Source organism: Brugia malayi (assembly GCF_000002995.4).
Source record: "Brugia malayi strain FR3 genome assembly, contig: Bm_v4_Chr2_contig_001, whole genome shotgun sequence".
Lineage (NCBI taxonomy): Eukaryota > Metazoa > Nematoda > Chromadorea > Rhabditida > Onchocercidae > Brugia > Brugia malayi.
In genome coordinates this window covers 67,098-88,017 of record NW_025062476.1, presented here as the reverse complement: position 1 = coordinate 88,017, position 20,920 = coordinate 67,098, and the positions used below count along the sequence as shown (strand labels likewise).

General features: G+C 26.3%; 3 protein-coding genes across 3 annotated transcripts; all 3 read left to right on the top strand.

The window, feature by feature from the left end:
* Positions 1–18,025: 18,025 nt before the first annotated feature.
* On the top strand, positions 18,026–18,428 carry Bm17 (Uncharacterized protein; the record flags this gene model as incomplete). Its single annotated transcript, XM_043077902.1, has 2 exons — positions 18,026–18,127; positions 18,372–18,428. The coding sequence occupies 2 exons, from the start codon at positions 18,026–18,028 to the stop codon at positions 18,426–18,428; spliced, it is 159 nt and encodes a 52-aa protein (XP_042933836.1).
* Positions 18,429–18,510: 82 nt separating this feature from the next.
* Bm7762 (Uncharacterized protein) lies at positions 18,511–18,908 on the top strand (the record flags this gene model as incomplete). Its single annotated transcript, XM_043077901.1, has 2 exons — positions 18,511–18,683; positions 18,818–18,908. 2 exons carry the CDS (start codon positions 18,511–18,513, stop codon positions 18,906–18,908), a joined length of 264 nt encoding a protein of 87 aa, XP_042933835.1.
* A 751-nt stretch (positions 18,909–19,659) lies between these two features.
* Positions 19,660–20,639, top strand: Bm9268 (Uncharacterized protein; the record flags this gene model as incomplete). Its single annotated transcript, XM_043077900.1, has 3 exons — positions 19,660–19,693; positions 19,965–20,072; positions 20,401–20,639. The coding sequence occupies 3 exons, from the start codon at positions 19,660–19,662 to the stop codon at positions 20,637–20,639; spliced, it is 381 nt and encodes a 126-aa protein (XP_042933834.1).
* Between the last annotated feature and the right edge of the window lie 281 nt (positions 20,640–20,920).

The window sequence follows — 20,920 nt, the reverse complement described above, 5'->3', positions numbered from 1 at the left end:
TTTTCATGTTAAATGTAAGAAAACTGTTATAAAATTTAAAATTTTTAAAAAATTCAAAATTTAAATTTGAAATTAAATATAATTTAAAATGAATTAGAACTCAAATTGAATTAGAACTATTATTATTGAAAGTTTTAATAGTTTTGCTGATGAATTTTTGCGCAAAACTTTTTTACAAAAGCGTATTTCAATGTTTAAACTATAAAATGACCACACTATATATGACCCGCCCCAGTGCAATGCATACAAAATAATGAATTAACTTCAAAATATTGCTATTTTTAGAAGTTTTGGCACTTAATTAAAATTAAATATGATAATTTAGAACCAAATTTTCTTGCTAAATGTAAGAAAACTGTTACAAATTCTAAAATTTTTAAAAAAATCAAATTTAAATTTGAAATTAAAATAAATTTGAAATTGAATTGAAATTAAATTTTAAATTCTCAAATTGAATTAAAACCATTATTAATTGAAAGTATTAATAGTTTTGCTGATGAATTTTTTCGCAAAACTTAATTACAAAATCGTATATTAATATTTAAACTATAAAATGGCCACACCATATATGACCCGCCCCAGTGCAATGCATATAACATAATGAATTAATTTCAAAATAATTTAATTTCTCAAATTGAATTAAAACCATTATTAATTGAAAGTTTTAATAGTTTTGCTGATGAATTTTTCTGCAAAACTTAATTACAAAAGCGTATTTCAATGATATTTTGTACTTAATTGATTGAATTTTATGCGTTGCGTAGGTACTGGTCACATACATCGTGGTCATTTGACCAGCAAAAATAATAAAATAAACTTTAAAAATTAAGTTTTGATCAAAATTTTATTAGCAAAATTAATTAAATTTTTAATTTTTCACGATTTTAATTCATTCTTACAATTAAAATTAATTTATATTTCAAATTTAAATAATACATTTACAAAAATCCCATAATTTATACGGGTATTTGCATATAAAACTAGGTAAGAAGTTCTACTATTATCAAAATTTAATTTCAGAGGATGTTAAAACTATTAAAAAATATCATTGAATAAAAAAAAAATTGATCATTATATTCGCATAGTGCGAGAACTGGTCACATATATTGTGGTCATTTGACATTTTAAATAATAAAATAATGCTTAGGCTTAGGCTTAGGGTATATTTAGGCTTAGGCTTAAGCATTATTTCAAATCTAAATATTGATTTTGGTGAAAATTTTATAATTTGCAAGAGCTTTGGTATATTAAAGGGAGAAAAAATATCTAGTTTTATCAATTTTGATTTTAATTAAATGTTAAAACTATTAAAAAATATCAATTCCTTAAAAAAAATTAGTTATTTTGAACTCAGTTATTTAATTTTATGCGTTGCATACGTAATAAGAGAATAAACTTTAATAACTAAGTTTTTTTTTTAATATTTGAGAGGTGAAATTAATAAGATTTTTAATTTGTCGTAGATTTAATTCATTTCTGCAGCTAAAATTAGTTTTTGTTTGTTTTTAAAAATTATCAATTATTATTAAAAATATCAATTATTATTTTGAACTCAATTGTTAAAATATCAATTAAAACTATTAAAACTATTAAAAAATATCATTTCATTAAAAAAAATTAGTTATTTTGAACTAAATTGATTAATTTTATGCGTTGCATACGTACCGGTCACTTACGGTGTGGTCAATTGACAACATAAATAAGAAAATAAACTTTAATAACTTAGTTTTTTTTTTAATATTCGAGAAGTGAAATTAATAAAATTTTTGGTTTGTCGCAGATTTAATTCATTTCTGCAGCTAAAATTAATTTTTATTTGAAATCTTAAGATCGAATTTTATGAAAATTTTATGATTTGCAATGAATCAGAGCATATTTTGTATATTAGACTACGAAACAATTTCTAGTAATAACAAATTTTAATTAAATGTTAAAACTGTTAAAAAATATATATATATTCATTAAAAAAGTTAGATATTTTGAGCTTAAATGATTAATTTATATGCATTGCAAGGGTACTGGTCATTTACAGTTAGTGAATTGATCAGCATAAATAATTAAGCAAACTTTAAAAGTTAAGTTTTAATCAATATTTGATTAGCAAAATTAATTAAATTTATAATTTATCACGGTTTTAACTCATTCTTACAATTAAAATCAATTTTTTTTTTCAAATTTAAATATGAAATTTTATAAAAGTCGTATAATTTTTAAAAGTTCTTGTACATTAAACTATGAAATAAATTCCGGCATTGCCAAATTTCACTTTAATTAAATGTTAAAATATTAAAAAACATCAATTCGTAAAGAAAATTAGATAATTTGAACTTGATTGATTAATTTATAAGCGTTGCATAGGTACTGGTCAATCACGGTGCGGTCAATTGGTCAGCATAAAATATTAAAAAATAACTTTTAATCAATATTTCATTAGCAAAATAAATTAAAATCTTTGTTTGTCACGGTTTTTTTTTTTTGTCATTTTTTTTTTTTTTTAATATTTTGAGAGGTGAAATTAATAAGATTTTTAAAATCGTGGATTTAACAAACAAAAACTAATTTTAGCTGCAGAAATGAATTAAATCCACGACAAATTAAAAATCTTATTAATTTCACCTCTCAAATATTAAAAAAAAAACTTAGTTATTAAAGTTTATTCTCTTATTACGTATGCAACGCATAAAATTAAATAACTGAGTTCAAAATAACTAATTTTTTTTAAGGAATTGATATTTTTTAATAGTTTTAACATTTAATTAAAATCAAAATTGATAAAACTAGATATTTTTTCTCCCTTTAATATACCAAAGCTCTTGCAAATTATAAAATTTTCACCAAAATCAATATTTAGATTTGAAATAATGCTTAAGCCTAAGCCTAAATATACCCTAAGCCTAAGCCTAAGCATTATTTTATTATTTAAAATGTCAAATGACCACAATATATGTGACCAGTTCTCGCACTATGCGAATATAATGATCAATTTTTTTTTTATTCAATGATATTTTTTAATAGTTTTAACATCCTCTGAAATTAAATTTTGATAATAGTAGAACTTCTTACCTAGTTTTATATGCAAATACCCGTATAAATTATGGGATTTTTGTAAATGTATTATTTAAATTTGAAATATAAATTAATTTTAATTGTAAGAATGAATTAAAATCGTGAAAAATTAAAAATTTAATTAATTTTGCTAATAAAATTTTGATCAAAACTTAATTTTTAAAGTTTATTTTATTATTTTTGCTGGTCAAATGACCACGATGTATGTGACCAGTACCTACGCAACGCATAAAATTCAATCAATTAAGTACAAAATATCATTGAAATACGCTTTTGTAATTAAGTTTTGCAGAAAAATTCATCAGCAAAACTATTAAAACTTTCAATTAATAATGGTTTTAATTCAATTTGAGAAATTAAATTATTTTGAAATTAATTCATTATGTTATATGCATTGCACTGGGGCGGGTCATATATGGTGTGGCCATTTTATAGTTTAAATATTAATATACGATTTTGTAATTAAGTTTTGCGAAAAAATTCATCAGCAAAACTATTAATACTTTCAATTAATAATGGTTTTAATTCAATTTGAGAATTTAAAATTTAATTTCAATTCAATTTCAAATTTATTTTAATTTCAAATTTAAATTTGATTTTTTTAAAAATTTTAGAATTTGTAACAGTTTTCTTACATTTAGCAAGAAAATTTGGTTCTAAATTATCATATTTAATTTTAATTAAGTGCCAAAACTTCTAAAAATAGCAATATTTTGAAGTTAATTCATTATTTTGTATGCATTGCACTGGGGCGGGTCATATATAGTGTGGTCATTTTATAGTTTAAACATTGAAATACGCTTTTGTAAAAAAGTTTTGCGCAAAAATTCATCAGCAAAACTATTAAAACTTTCAATAATAATAGTTCTAATTCAATTTGAGTTCTAATTCATTTTAAATTATATTTAATTTCAAATTTAAATTTTGAATTTTTTAAAAATTTTAAATTTTATAACAGTTTTCTTACATTTAACATGAAAATTGGTTCTATCATTTTTAATTTTAATTAAGTGCCAAAACTACTAAAAATAGCAATATTTTGAAGTTAATTCATTATTTTGTATGCATTGCACTGGGGCGGGTCATATATAGTGTGGTCATTTTATAGTTTAAACATTGAAATACGCTTTTATAATTAAGTTTTGCGGAAAAATTCATCAGCAAAACTATTAAAACTTTCAATTAATAATGGTTCTAATTGAATTTGAGAATTTAAATTAAATTTAATTTCAGATTTAAATTTTGAATTTTTTAAAAATTTTAAAATTTATAACAGTTTTCTTACATTTAACATGAAAATTGGTTCTAAATTATCATTTTTAATTTTAATTAAGTGCCAAAACTTCTAAAAATAGCAATATTTTGAAGTTAATTCATTATGTTATATGCATTGCAGTTTTATGCGTTGCATAGGTGCCGGTCACACACATCGTGGTCATTTGACCTGCAATAATAATAAAATAAACTTTAGAGGTTAAGTTTCAATCAATATTTTATTGGCAAAATTAATTTAATTTTTAATTTATCACGATTCCTATTCATTCTTACAATTAAAATAAATTTATATTTCAAATTTAAATAACCCATTTATAAAATTCCCATAATTTGTACAGGTATTTGCATATTAAACTAGGTAAGAAGTCTTATTATGATCAAAATTTAATTTTAAAGGATGTTAAAACTATTAAAAATTATCATTTAATAAAAAAAAATTGATTATTATATACGCATAGTGCTTGAACATTGTAGTCATTTGACATCTTAAATAATAAAATAATGCTTAGGCTTAGGCTTAGTGTATACTTAGGCTTAGGCTTAAGCTTTATTTCAAATCTAAACATTGATTTTGGTGAATATTTTATAATTTGGAAAAGAGTTTTTGTATATTAAACGGGAAAATAATTTCTTGTTTTATCAATTATGATTTTAATTAAATGTTAAAACTATTAAAAAATGTCAATTCATAAAAAAAATTAGTTATTTTGAACTCAATTGATTAATTCGATGCATTGCATACGTACCGGTCGCTTATGGTGTGGTCAATTGACAACATAAATAAGAAAATAAACTTTAATAACTAAGTTTTTTTTTTAATATTCGAGAAGTGAAATTAATAAAATTTTTGGTTTGTCGCAGATTTAATTCATTTCTGCAGCTAAAATTAATTTTTATTTGAAATCTTAAGATCGAATTTTATGAAAATTTTATGATTTGCAATGAATCAGAGCATATTTTGTATATTAGACTACGAAACAATTTCTAGTAATAACAAATTTTAATTAGATGTTAAAACTGTTAAAATATATATATATATATATTCATTAAAAAAGTTAGATATTTTGAGCTTAAATGATTAATTTATATGCATTGCAAGGGTACTGGTCATTTACAGTTGGTCAATTTATCAGCATAAATAATTCAGTAAACTTTAAAAATGAAATTTCAATCAATATTTGACTAGCGGGATTGATTAAATTTTTAATTTTTGACGGTTTTAATTCATTCTTACAATTAAAATTAATTTATATTTCAAATTTAAATAATACATTTACAAAAATCCCATAATTTATACGGGTATTTGCATATAAAACTAGGTAAGAAGTTCTACTATTATCAAAATTTAATTTCAGAGGATGTTAAAACTATTAAAAAATATCATTGAATAAAAAAAAAATTGATTATTATATTCGCATAGTGCGTGAACTGGTCACACACATTGTGGTCATTTGACATTTTAAATAATAAAATAATGCTTAGGCTTAGGCTTAGGGTATATTTAGGCTTAGGCTTAAGCATTATTTCAAATCTAAATATTGATTTTGGTGAAAATTTTATAATTTGCAAGAGCTTTGGTATATTAAAGGGAGAAAAAATATCTAGTTTTATCAATTTTGATTTTAATTAAATGTTAAAACTATTAAAAAATATCAATTCCTTAAAAAAAATTAGTTATTTTGAACTCAGTTATTTAATTTTATGCGTTGCATACGTAATAAGAGAATAAACTTTAATAACTAAGTTTTTTTTTTAATATTTGAGAGGTGAAATTAATAAGATTTTTAATTTGTCGTGGATTTAATTCATTTCTGCAGCTAAAATTAGTTTTTGTTTGTTTTTAAAAATTATCAATTATTATTAAAAATATCAATTATTATTTTGAACTCAATTGTTAAAATATCAATTAAAACTATTAAAACTATTAAAAAATATCATTTCATTAAAAAAAATTAGTTATTTTGAACTAAATTGATTAATTTTATGCGTTGCATACGTACCGGTCACTTACGGTGTGGTCAATTGACAACATAAATAAGAAAATAAACTTTAATAACTTAGTTTTTTTTTTAATATTCGAGAAGTGAAATTAATAAAATTTTTGGTTTGTCGCAGATTTAATTCATTTCTGCAGCTAAAATTAATTTTTATTTGAAATCTTAAGATCGAATTTTATGAAAATTTTATGATTTGCAATGAATCAGAGCATATTTTGTATATTAGACTACGAAACAATTTCTAGTAATAACAAATTTTAATTAGATGTTAAAACTGTTAAAATATATATATATATATATTCATTAAAAAAGTTAGATATTTTGAGCTTAAATGATTAATTTATATGCATTGCAAGGGTACTGGTCATTTACAGTTGGTCAATTTATCAGCATAAATAATTCAGTAAACTTTAAAAATGAAATTTCAATCAATATTTGACTAGCGGGATTGATTAAATTTTTAATTTTTGACGGTTTTAATTCATTCTCACAATTAAAATTAATTTTTATTTCAAATTTAAATATCATATTTTATGAATATTCAATGATTTATTAGGGTTTTGTATATTAAACAGTAAAATGAATCCCTGTATTGTCAAAATTTATTTTAATTAAATGTTAATATATTATAAATATCAATTCTTTAAAAAAAAAATAGATAATTTGAGCTTAATTGATTAATTTATAAGCGTTCCATAGCACTGGTTATTTACGGTGTAGTCATTTGACCAACACTAATAATAAAATAAACTTTAATAATTAACTTTTAATCAATATTTTATTTGCAAAATTAATTAAATTCTTTATTTGTCATAGGTTTATTTCATTCTTATAATTATAATTAATTTTTTTTCCAACTTTAAATACCATAATTTATAAAAATTGTATAATTTTTGAAAGTTTTTGTATATTAGACTATGAAATAAATGCCAGAATTGTCAAAATTTAATCTAGTTAAATGTTATAATATTGAGAAATATCAATTCATTAAAAACAAAGAGATATTTTGAACTTAATTGATTAATTTGTGTGCATTGCATAGTACTGGTCACATACATCGTGGTCATTTGATCAGCGTAAATAATTAAATAATCTTTAATAATTACGTTTTGAATGATATTTCAGTAGCAAAATTAATTAAATTCCTTACTTGTCACTGCTCTAATTCATTCTTATAACTAAAATTAATTTTTATTTCAAATATAAATATCAAATTTTATGAAAATTCAATAATTTATTAGAGTTTTGTATATTAAACTGTAAAATAAATTTCAGTAATGTCAAAAACTTATTTTAATGAAAAATTAAAATAATGAAAAATATTAATTCATTAAAAAATAGGCATTTTGAACTTAATTGATTAATTTATAAGAGTTGCATAGGTACTGGTCATTTACGGCTGGTCATTTGATCATTTAGATAATAAACTAAACTTTAATGTTTAAGTTGTAAAAAATATTTGAGTAGGAATGTTAATAAAATTTCTAATTTCTTAATGAGTAAAATTTCTTATGAATTTCAGTGGGGTGCACGGATAATTATAGTAGTAGGCAGTGTAATAGGGTTAAGCTATTGTAGGGTTAGGGTTCAATTTTATAGGTCTGTCACTTTTAGTAATAGTTAGAATTGTGGGTTCAGCTTTGCTAGCGCTTGTAGCTATAGGATTGCTGCTATCGCAATGACATTAACGAAAAAGAGGGAAGGAAAGACTTAAGTAATAGCAGCAGCAGCAGCAGCAGCAGCAGCAGCAGCAGCAGTACTGATGATCTCTATGTCATCAGCAAGTGTTGCTATGAGTTTGTCTTGTTGCAACCGCAAGTGCTGCTATTCTTCTTGGTGTATTTGCAACTTGGTGGGAAATAGCAGTGGTAGATTATTACTCAAAAGCAATGCTTGAAAAGAATCAAAAGTGGAGAGAGATATGAAGAATTATTTGCCTTCTTAAAGAGTTCAAAAGCCTATATAAAAGGCACGCATATGACATTTGCAGATATTTTCAATCCGCAGGAAATTGCAGATCTAATCAGTTACTTGAGTGTCAAGTAAACGATAGTCAGGTTGCTATACCAAAATAACATGGATTACAGCATTACTTTGCTTGATGAAAACAGTAAGTACATAGCACATTGCGAGCTACAAAGGAAAAAAAAAAGCTTCCATAGTCTTTTTCAGTGGATTTTCACTCAATATGAACGGAATTAGAACAGCTGCTATTTAAAAATTTTGTCAAGAAACTCATATAGCATTTGTGTTATTTGATTACTTTGGTCATGGTTATTGGTTAGTCAGGTGCTGATTACACTGATTACACGATGAGTGATTGGCAAAAAAATTGTGTTAGAGTAACTCGTAACGGCAAGCAAATAATTATAGGTTCAAGCATGAGACGGTGCCTGATGTTGCTCACTACTCTCCAACTTTCAGAAAGAATTGCAGCACTAATTGGTATATCGTCTGCTCCTGACTTTACTGAAGATTTAATATTCTATCAGTTATCCGAAAGCAAAAAGAAGAATTAGATTCTAAAGGAGTAATAGATTTTACTTCTGAGCATTAAATATACAAAATAACTAAAAGCTTGGTATAGAAGATGAAGATGGCAAAAAAAGCTTCTTTTAAATAAAGAGGCAATAGATATATAAACTGCCCTATGCGTTTATTGACGATAATGCTATATTCCTTACCAACTTCGTTAAATTTAGTCAAGAAGTTGAGGTGCATCTGATGAAGACAGTAGGTTGAACATAACATGTCTGACAATCGTTTATTGGAATTTTCAGATGATTTAGAGAGTTTTTGCTGTGTTTAGGACTCATCATTTTGCAAGGGAGATTTCATTTGGGAGAGCGACCAGAACCGAACTAAGCGCACTCAGTGCCATAAACTGATTGTCCTACCAACTGAGCCAATACCCACTTAAATGGTTGGTTTGGGGAGTTTTTGTTGGCTAATTAAAGACTCACAATAATACAGAGGAGATTTTAAGTGAGGCAGCGAGCAGAGCCGAGCTAGCCGCACTCAATGCCACAAGCTGATGCCCTACGAACTGAGCCACACCCACTCGGATTATTCAAGGAGCCTTTGCTGGCTGTGTAATTGCACACTAATTTAGTACTCATCATAAGGCAGGGAACAATCTTCCTGAAGAGAGTGAGCAGAGCCGAACTAGCCGCACTCAGTACCACAAGCTGATGCTCTACCGACTGAGCCACACTGACCAAAGCAGTTTGTCTCTCATACATAAGTACAAAAAGAAAGCAAAAAAAGTCAATGGATTATTTAAGCAATTGACTGTTGACTCTTTTACTTCAGACTGTGTTGTTCCCCTGATAAAACAGTTGCAGAAGCAATTTCATTATTGAAAAATCTTTTGGTATTCCTGTGGTTGATCAATGCAAGTTAGTCAGAGTTTTAATTAACAGAGATATAAGGTTTGTTGATGGTTAAAAAAATCAGAAAAAAGTATAAAAGTCCCCGAGGTAATGACAAAAGAGAAGTTAGTTACAATACGGGAGCGCTTCAGCAATGAAACTATTGCATGAGAATAGAATAGAAAAGCTTTGGTCATAGATGAAAACTCCTACTCTATAGATTTGATCACAGTTAAAGATATTAAGAAATGCAATAGATACCCTAATTCATGTAATGATACTTAAGAGCGGTTCAGAGTTGCCGCTGCAATTGGTACTGGTAAAAAGGATGGTATAGAAAGATGTGAAACTATGGTCAGAGAAGAGATTGACGTAATTGATGTTGATGCAGGTGTTGATGCAATGAAGATTAGAATGGAACCTAGATCAACATGCACAACAAGTAGTGGGTGTAAGTGTGTCACAATTTTCTGTAATTCAAAACGTTACAAAAACATGTAAAGCAAGAAAAGTAAGATTGACTATCAAATTTTAATTTAGTTAAGTATAAAAAATATTAAAAAAATAGAGAATTAGAAACTAATTTAATATTTTATATGCATAGTGCGGGAACTGGTCACATACATTGTCATCACAGAAAAGTGAATTGGTAGATTACTTATCTTATCCAATAGATTCCAACATTTATCTTTATTGGCTCGTTGCTGTTCCTTTTAAAAGAAACGCAAACAGGTAACACAAAAAGAAGGTAACAGAGCTATAAGCTTTGGCAAATCAAAAGCTACGCTCATGACTAGCGGAGAAAAGTGACATTTGATAATGTTGCTGGGATTGATGAAGCAGAAGAAGAGTTAGTAGAAATCGTTCACTTTCTAGAGCAGAGAGCGGGTCATATATAGTGTGGTCATTTTATAGTTTAAATATTAGAATACGCTTTTGTAAACAAGTTTTGCGCAAAAATTCATCAGCAAAACTATTAAAACTTTCAATTAATAATGGTTCTAATTCAATTTGAGAATTTAAATTAAATTTAATTTCAAATTTAAATTTTGAATTTTTTAAAAATTTTAAAATTTATAACAGTTTTCTTACATTTAACAAGAATATTGGTTCTAAATTATCATTTTTAATTTTAATTAAGTGCCAAAACTACTAAAAATAGCAATATTTTGAAGTTAATTCATTATGTTGTATGCATTGCACTGGGGCGGGTCATATATAGTGTGGCCATTTTACAGTTTAAATATTAAAATACGCTTTTCTAATTAAGTTTTGCGCAAAAATTCATCAGCAAAACTAATAAAACTTTCAATTAATAATGGTTTTAATTCAATTTGAAATTTTGAATTTTTTAAAAATTTTAAAATTTGTAACAGTTTTCTTACATTTAACAGGAAAATTGGTTCTAAATTATCCTTTTTAAATTTAATTAAGTGCCAAAGCTACTAAAAATAGCAATAATTCATTATGTTGTATGCATTGCAGCAGAGCGGGACAAATATGGTCTGGTCATTTATAGTTTAAATTTTAAAATGTGTCTTTATAATTAAGTTTTGCGCAAAAATTCATCAGCAAAACTATTAACACTTTCAAATAATAATGGTTTTAATTCAATTTGAGGATTTAAATTAAATTTAATTTCAAATTTGAATTTTGAATTTTTTAAAAATTTTAAAATTTGTAATAGTTTTCTTACATTTAACAAGATAATTGGTTCTAAATTATCATTTTTAATTTTAATTAAGTTTTAATCAATATTTGATTAGCAAAACTATTTAAATTTTTAATTTTTGACGGTTTTAATTCATTTTCACAATTACAATTGATTTTTATTTCAGATTCATATTTTATGAAAATTCATTAATTTACTTAGAATTTTGCATAATAACCTACAATATAAATTGTAGCAATATCAAAAACTATTTATAATTAAGTGTTAAAATATTTTAAAATTTTAATTCATTAAAAAAATGGATACTTTGAACTTAATAGTCCTAACTCATTTTTACAATTAATGCTAATTTTTATTTCAAATTTAAAATTGATTTTTGTAAAAATCCTATTATTTGTAAGAATTTTTGCATAATAAATTGGGAAAAAAACCCTACTATTATCAAATTTAATCTTAATTAAATATTAAAATATTAAAAAATATCAAAACATTAAAAAAAAAATGGATATTTTGTACTTAATTGATTGAATTTTATGCGTTGCGTAGGTACTGGTCACATACATCGTGATCATTTGACCAGCATAAATATTAAATTAAACTTTAATAATAAAGTTTTAATCAATATTTGATTAGCAAAACTATTTAAATATTTAATTTTTGACGGTTTTAATTCATTCTCGCAAATATAATTAATTTTTATTTCAAATTTAAAATTCAAATTTCATGAAAAATCATTAATTTACTAGAATTTCGCATATTAATCTGCAAAATAAATTGTAGTAAATATCAAAAGCTAGTTTAAAATAAATGTTAAAATTTTGAAAAATATCAATTAATTAATTAAAAAAAAAAATGGATATTTTGAACTTAATTGATTAATTTGTGTGCATTGCATAGGTACTGCTCGCATACATAGTGGTCATTTGACCAGCATAAATATTAAAATAAACTTTAATAATAAAGTTTTAATCAATATTTGATTAGCAAAACTATTTAAATTTTTAATTTTTGACGGTTTGAATTCATTCTCACAACTATAATTAATTTTAGTTTTGTAATTTAAAATTTAAATTTTATGAAAATTCATTAAGAATTTTGCATATTAATCTACAAATAAAATGGTAGTGAATATCAAAAACAAGTTTTAAATAAATGTTGAAATATTGAAAAATATTAATTCATTAAAAAAAAATGGTTATTTTGAACTTTATTGATAAACTTTTGTGCATTGCATAGGTACTGGTCGCATACATAGTGGTCATTTGACCAGCAAAAATAATAAAATCAAGTTTAGAAATTAAGTTTTAATCGATATTTGAATAGCAAAACTAATTAAATTTTTAATTTTTGACAGTTTTAATTCATTCTTACAATTGAAATCAATTTTTATTTCGAATTTAAATATCAAATTTTATGAAAATTTATTAATTTATTCGAATTTTGCATATTAATCTATAAAATAAATTCTATTAATATCAAAAACTAATTTTAATTAAATCTTAAAATATTAAAAAGTATCAATTAATTAAAAAAACGAGATATTTTGAACTTATTGGATAATTTATAAGCGTTCCATAGTAGTGGTCATTTACGGTGTGGTCATTTGAACAGCAAAAATAATAAAATCAAGTTTAGAAATTGAGTTCTGAATGATATTTTAGAAGCAAAATTAATTAAAATTTTAATTTGCCACTGTTCTAATTCATTCTTACAATTGAAATTAATTTTTATTTCAAATTTAAATATCAAATTTTAAGAAAATTCAATATTTTTTTAAGGTTTTGTATAATAAATTGTAAAATAAATTGCAGTAATGTCAAAAATTTATTTTAATTAAGTGCTAAAATATTAAAAAAAATGAAATCATTAAAAAAACTAGATAATTTGAACTTGATTGATTAATTTATAAGCGTTGCATAGGTACTGGTCAATCACGGTGTGGTCATTTGGTCGGCATAAAATATTAAACAAAAACTTTAATAAATAACTTTTAATCAATATTTTATTAGCAAAATTAATTAAATTCTTTGTTTGTAAGGGTTTTATTTCATTCTTACAATTGTAATTAATTTATTTTCCAAATTTAAATACCATAATTTAAGAAAATTGTGTAATTATTAAAAGTTCTTGCATATTAAACTATGAAATAAATGCCGGTGTTGTCAAATTTCAATTTAATTAAATGTTAAAACTGTTAAAAATATATATTCATTAGAAAAAGTAAATATTTTGAACATAATTGATTGATTTTTATGCACTATACAGGTACTGGTCATTTACGGTTGGACATTTGATCAACATAAATAATAAATCAAACTTTAAAAATTATGTTCCAATCAATATTTGATAGCAAAATTAATTAAATTTTTAATTTGTAACGGTTTCAATTCTTTCTTGCAATTATAATTAATTTTTGTTTCAAATTTCAAATTTTAAATTTTATGAAAAAACAATAATTTATTAGAATTTTGCATGTTAAACTATAAAATAAATTCTAATAATACCAAAAATTTATTTTAATTAAATGATAAAATATTGAAAAATTTCAATTCCTTAAAACAAATAGATATTTTGAACTTAATTGATTAATTTATATGCATTGCATGGATACTGGTCACACACACCATGGTCATTTGACCAGCAAAAATAATAAAATAAACTTTAGAAATTAAGTTTCAATCAATATTTTATTAGCAAAATTAATTAAATTTTTAATTTTTCACGATTTTAATTCATTCTTACAATTGAAATTAATTTTTATTTCAAATTTAAATAATACATTTACAAAAATCCCATAATTTATGCGGGTATTTGCAGATAAAACTAGGTAAGAAGTTCTACTATTCGTTAGTATCACAAATTTTTTTTAAAATTTGAAAAACAATATTTAAAATCGTTCAATTTAAAACATAATGTATATGGAAATATGGTTTAAAACATCGCTGACCATGGTACAGCAATATACAATTCAGAAAATGCTGCGACATTTTTCTAACCTCAGTGCCTTTTGTATATGACAAAAGTCCTGTGGCAGGCAGTTAGCATATACCGTAACAACTGATGTTTTAATATCGCGAGAGATTTTCTAGCACTGAAAAATTTAAAAAAGTAAATGACGAAGATTCAAATCTTTATAAAAACAATTTATCTACGATGAGAATAAAGAGAAAATGATTAAGATATATACTAAGTGAAAATTTGCTCAAAAACTATTATTATTTTACAAATTGATAGAAAAGCCTAGCACTTAACACATCGAATCATTTTGCAATTTGTCTGCAGTCTACTAAATCGCTTATGATTCGACTTTGACACCTATTCTGTCAACACACAATAATATTTTTTAGTCTACCACCGAATAAGTTTTTTGCTGTAACTGGCTTACCATTAATCACTCTTATGATCTACATAGAAACAAAAAATGGTGCAATCGTAATTACGAAGTATTAAACAATGCTGAAGTAAGTAATCTTCCATATCTTTAAGCCATATCTCGTGAAAATTATAATTCTATATATATTGGTGATTAAAGTAAGTAGGTAAAATTCATTTGCAATTTAAAATTAAAAGAAAAACTGAAGTGCATCAAAGCTAATCGTGACCCAATTCATTTTTTTATTATTATTTACAAAGTACTCAAATCACCAAAAGAGAAAAGAAGTAAATATTAAAAAATATTACTTTGGTCATTCAAACAAATGCTGAAGTACTGATTGTTATACCCTATTTTAACTTACCTGATATAATGAATAAATTAACCATTATCATACTCTTATACTTTTAATTGTTTGGTGACATAGTCTGGCAGCAAAATTAGCACTTAATCATCACAATAAAATTGGACGATAGATTTGAAAATTCCTTTCAACAAATTTATTCGTAATTTTTTAACAAAAAAACAAATGTCACAATAAATAGGAGTTAAATTCATCACTTCAATCAGTAATGTATTATCAGTTAATTTTTGATTAAACAAACAAATATATTTTCAAATATTAATGGAATTACTGTTGCAAAAAAAAAAAAAAAAAAACATATGTATGGAATATTATTAACTTAATTATTAGGTAAAGAAATTAGTTTAGAAGAACAGATGGGAAGAAAGATCATGGAATTAGATATGATCAATTAAAATGCCATTAAGCTACCAGGCAGTACCTAAGAATAAATGTTGGAAATAAGTCAACATATTTCCAATTGTCATTTAATTTACGTCACCAAAATTTAAAACTGAAACTTTTTTCAAAATGCAAATAATTCATTCAGTATTTTACTTACCTTCAATAAACTATATTTTATTAAACAAAGCAGACAGGATTATTTAATACTGCACAACTGATTAAATATTTCACCATACGATGACATTTAATCCCAGCTATTCATCAGTTCCCTTTATGCAAATGTTACTCCATTTTGTCAACCAAACTTCTAGAATTTGTTTCAAACATCAAACATTGCTTATGTTGAAATTCTTTCTGATAATAGCAGTGGATGTATGTCAAAAAGCAATAATTAGCAAATTTCAGGTGATGCTTCCATCCGATGAAGTTCCCATCGGTGATACTATCAATAGATGTGAAGATGCTACTTTATTAAATGAACCCATTAAATGCATCGAAAATGATTAGAATCTTATTCATCAGGTCGTATTACTGAAATGATGGAACAATATCCTTCCTAAGTATCAGATTTACGTACGCGCTATTGTAACACTTCCTTCCGGATTCAAAAGAGCATTCATAAACTATCAAGCGAGGAGGTTAAAGAAAAAATATGACAAACAGCGGCCAGAGCTCAGGAATAGCAGAAAACCTAGGACTTCCCAGGGAAATAAAAGAATTAGATATATATATATATATATATATATATATAATTAGATATATATATATATATCTATATATATATACATATATAGATAATATACAAAAATACTTTTAGAATATATTTCTTTGTTCTACTACTACTAATTGTTTGGATATATATATATATATATATATAGATAATATACAAAAATACTTTTAGAATATATTTCTTTGTTCTACTACTACTAATTGTTTGGATATATATATATATAGATAATATACAAAAATACTTTTAGAATATATTTCTTTGTTCTACTACTACTAATTGTTTGGATATATATATATATATATATATATATATATATATAGATAATATACAAAAATACTTTTAGAATATATTTCTTTGTTCTACTACTACTAATTGTTTGGATATATATATATAATTGTTTGGATATATATATATATCAATTAACCGTGGTATTCTTGAATCAGTTATGAACATTCTCGATTCTATTCAAAAGGAAAGAAGAAATTTATATAGAAATGGTTCATTAAGAACAAGATATAAAATAAGTCAATGAAGAGAAGTTAAAAAAAATTTGGAATTATACAAAAGTTACTATGAATTAGCATTCGTCGCTAAATCCAGACTACACAACTCGAGATATAATCCATTCACAATGAAGGACTTTTAATTAAGCTGTTGACTTCCCGATTCGTAGCATCAAATTTGTCATGGAAGTTTCTTGATTTGAGTAATTTGGTGTCTCACAAAGAATTATTGTAAAGGTTCGTTCTTTATGGAAGATGGATGGTAATATTATATGATAATTATTAGTCAATAGACGATCATTGATCGTTTGAAGAAACCGTTTCAAGGTTTGAATGGTATTTGCTAAGGAGTTGCTTGAGTTGTAGTTTAGGAGAGTTCTTAAGATGTCAAGGCAAAAGCTCCGAGAGTATGAAAAAAGTTATTGTGTAGAACTATAAATGAAGAAAGAACTAGATAACGAACTCTTCCTAATGGGTGATTTACAAAGATATGCTGTAATACTATTGTGAAGAGAGTTACCTGAACAAAAAAGGAAAACCTTAAATATTAGTTATCAGAGTGAAAATGTGTGAATCGGTTTTTGGTATTTAACCATTGATGATAAGCTGATAGTTAAAAACAAAGATGAAAATTAGATAAGTAGTTCATTACATCATAACACTCATTTGCATTCATTTTGAATCATTTGATGAGAAATACAATTGAAGTTATGAAATGAACTGTTCTTAGATTGGATTACAACAGCTCTTTCTGGAGTCCGAAAATAAAAAAAAAAAACATGGAATTCCTGTTTTCTAAAAAATAATTAAGATCCTAGCTGACATTCGCTTCCATCTCCATTTGGCTTTACAACTAAGTGATTTAGTCAGATGTTAGAATGCTGTTTCAGCACTTCTATTGTACACAATTTCGTTCTCTTCAACATAACTTTGTCACTTTGATTTTGCTAATATTATGATTCGGTCGCTCAACTTAAATTTCTAATTGAACCCATTTCGACTGTTTCAATACGAATGTCCCAGCACTACGGTTCACAGTAACCACCAATCCTATCAATTGTCACAAGCTGTTGCTCCCATAAGTGCTTTAGTCATCGATTGAGTGAGAGGATGGCAAGTCAGCTGCTTTCTGCATCCATTATTATGCGTGGTATTACGATGTGATAACTGTGGTCATATCTCTTTGAAATATAAGAGAAATTTAGAGAGTTCAGACGGTGAGGAAATCATACCCATACATATTTTTTATGCAAATTATTTAAAATTAAAGTTTACAAAATATGTAGCTAGATGAAAGACAGGTTTAATAGAGTGAGAAGGAAAAATAACTCCATCTTTATTCTCTGTAGGGGCGCTTTGCAGTCGGTGAACTTTTTATTGTCGTGCGCTGAGGTGAGACTGCGCTTGATTTTCAAGTTTTTGCTTAAATCTGAAAATGTCAAAAAGAAGATACAGGTGGAAGGAGAACAGGAGGAGGAGAAATGAGAGGGATTTAAATGGTGTTACAGCATATGAAATGAAGTGATAGTTGTCACTGTCGAGTATCATTTGCAAATACACCATGGAGCGACTGGCTACACTTGAACTGAAATTACAGCCAAATATTGTTTGGGGAGATAGTGAGATGTATTTTCAGGTTGAGAAATTGTTGATTCCTGTCACTCTTAATATAACGTTAACGCTAATTGTTTGAATTGGTATATATCATACCAAAAAGGATTCGAATTCTGTCTTCTATTATAAGTTCGATCCGGTCCATAATCATACAACCGAAAATGAAATCGTCGACGGGATGGCTAGAGCTCTCAAAGCTTGCAAGTAGTCAGAAAATTGGATTGCACAGCAATGGAACTTTATTGACTTCATTTGACCTTTACTTTCTTCTACTTGATGATTCGAACGAAACACCGCAGCGAATGTTCTTCACTGTCATTACATTAAGTGATAAGTTGGTTATCTTACATTTATGGGTAATGATTTAAAACAGAGAAAAATCTATTTAATAGTGAAGGCTTGTCGAATGCTGCGGAATAATTGCAATTGTAATTGAGATCACTGAGATTCGCCGGTCAAATTCTCTAGGGGGATTGATCTTGGTGAATGTCATGCAAAAATGGAACTTGAGACTGCTTCTGGAACAATTTCCAATCAATATGTTTCTAGCTCACAGTAGCTCGAATCGCTTTACGTAGTATGTTTAAATTCACAGATAAATGGAATCGGATGCGTGTTGATGCTAGCTATAATAAATTTTGCACTAAAAGCCGAATTACAAACATAAATCAGAATAACAACCGGTAAAGATTATCCAACCAAGAGTGACTGCAACTTGTACCTGAATCTGAAATCCGGAAGAGGCAGGCTGAATCAAATAGCGTCAATTATTAATTAATTGCATCAGAACGATGTACAAAGTGGTGTCACTTTATAAAAAATACATTCGTGCAACAAACTGCGTTATTACCACAAGTGCTCATTGTCACTGCCTTCAGAGAACGCTTTATAAAATATTTCTTGTCAGTGAACTTAACTCTTCAATTTACTGAAAAGCAAGAGATGTCGCAGTTTAGAAGCTAATGAGTTAAAAAGTTAAGGAATTCTCTTCAGTGAATTTCAGATGACATTAGCCCAATTATGTCATTAACTATCATTTATCATATTATCCTTAATCTATCCTTTATCATATTGATCATAAGAATAGTAAGATATTTCAGAGACTTATTCAAAGCAATTGGCTTCCAGACCGCCCCTCCTATACTCACAACACTTACTGTTATTACATATGGTACCATCGGTATCCTCGTATTCTTCACCAAAAAAACTCCTCTTTACATGCATCAATTCTACGTCATTTGCAACTGTTCATTGGTTTCTGTATTTTACCTTCGAATGTTCCCTACACATACTGCGTGGTTTGTATTGGTATGCTTTGGGTTGATGAGTTCGTTATTATTTGGGGTAAGTTGATGAGTTCGCTGTACCATCTAAGTAATATTTCTGTGAAACCCTCTCTGACTGTAAGCAGTGCATATGAGATTGTGGACAGTTGCAGAATCGTATGAATGCGATCATTGCAACAAATTAGATCGCCGATCAAAATGACCAGAAAAGGGGAAAGACTTGAGAAAAGAGATAAATTTTATCTTTTAGAGAAGATAAAATATTCTAATCTTAATTATTCCATAAAGAGATTGAATTGATTCCTAATCGAATACAAGAAAGCATTCAGATGCATTCGCAGTGCTTGCACCCATCGGTCCATTGCGACGTATCAGTGGAAAAGCTCATTCTGATTACAAATCCTTCAGAACGCTCCATTCTTTTCGCCGTTATCAATGTGATTAACATGTTTTTTCTTTCAAATAAGTATTTTTTTCAAATAAGAGCAATCAAATAAGTATTATCTGCTCAAAACTTTATCTAAATTTCTTCAATTAATTTCCTCAAGCATAACGCGACAGAAAGGTAAGGCTATAGGAAATACTGCGAAATACTTTTCTATGGGAATTATTTTCTTGCCACATCATTTTCTTGACCTGCTAGCTCGGCAACTGACCAGTCATCACGCAATCATCAAGCCAATCATCCCACAATTCAGAATGCTTAATAATGCGTACTATATGATGCTAAATTTAAACTAAAATTCGTAAATATGCAAATTTCAGCATCAGTTCGTCTTGGCATGGGCGACTTCATTTTCTATAGTTTGCTGGTAGATAAAACCTCCGCGACACGTAGTACAATGTGCGTTGCTGACTCAATGGCTGGCTGGCTGGCTGGCATACTCACCCTGGCAGTACTGTCTAGCTACGATGAACCCACTACAGCACTGTCTGTTCCGATCGATTACCATCGCTGTACTGCTACATTCCGGCATTTATCTGTTCGTCGAACCATTCCATAATCGCATAGTGATGAGCACAAAATTATTTACCTCTAGACAAAACAGAACTATCTGCACCATATGACTTCTCCAGTTGCAGGCAAGTTCATCAGTTCATAAATTTGATACATGCCAAAGATCATAAGGGATCATCTTAGTGACAGCATATTTTGCATTAAAAAACAATACAATGGAATCAACGCTACATTATGAAAGAAATAACGAATAAATAAAAGAAAGTGAGAATGCAATCAACAATGCCAAATTTAAAAATAAACTTTAAAATACGAAAATGAAACGAA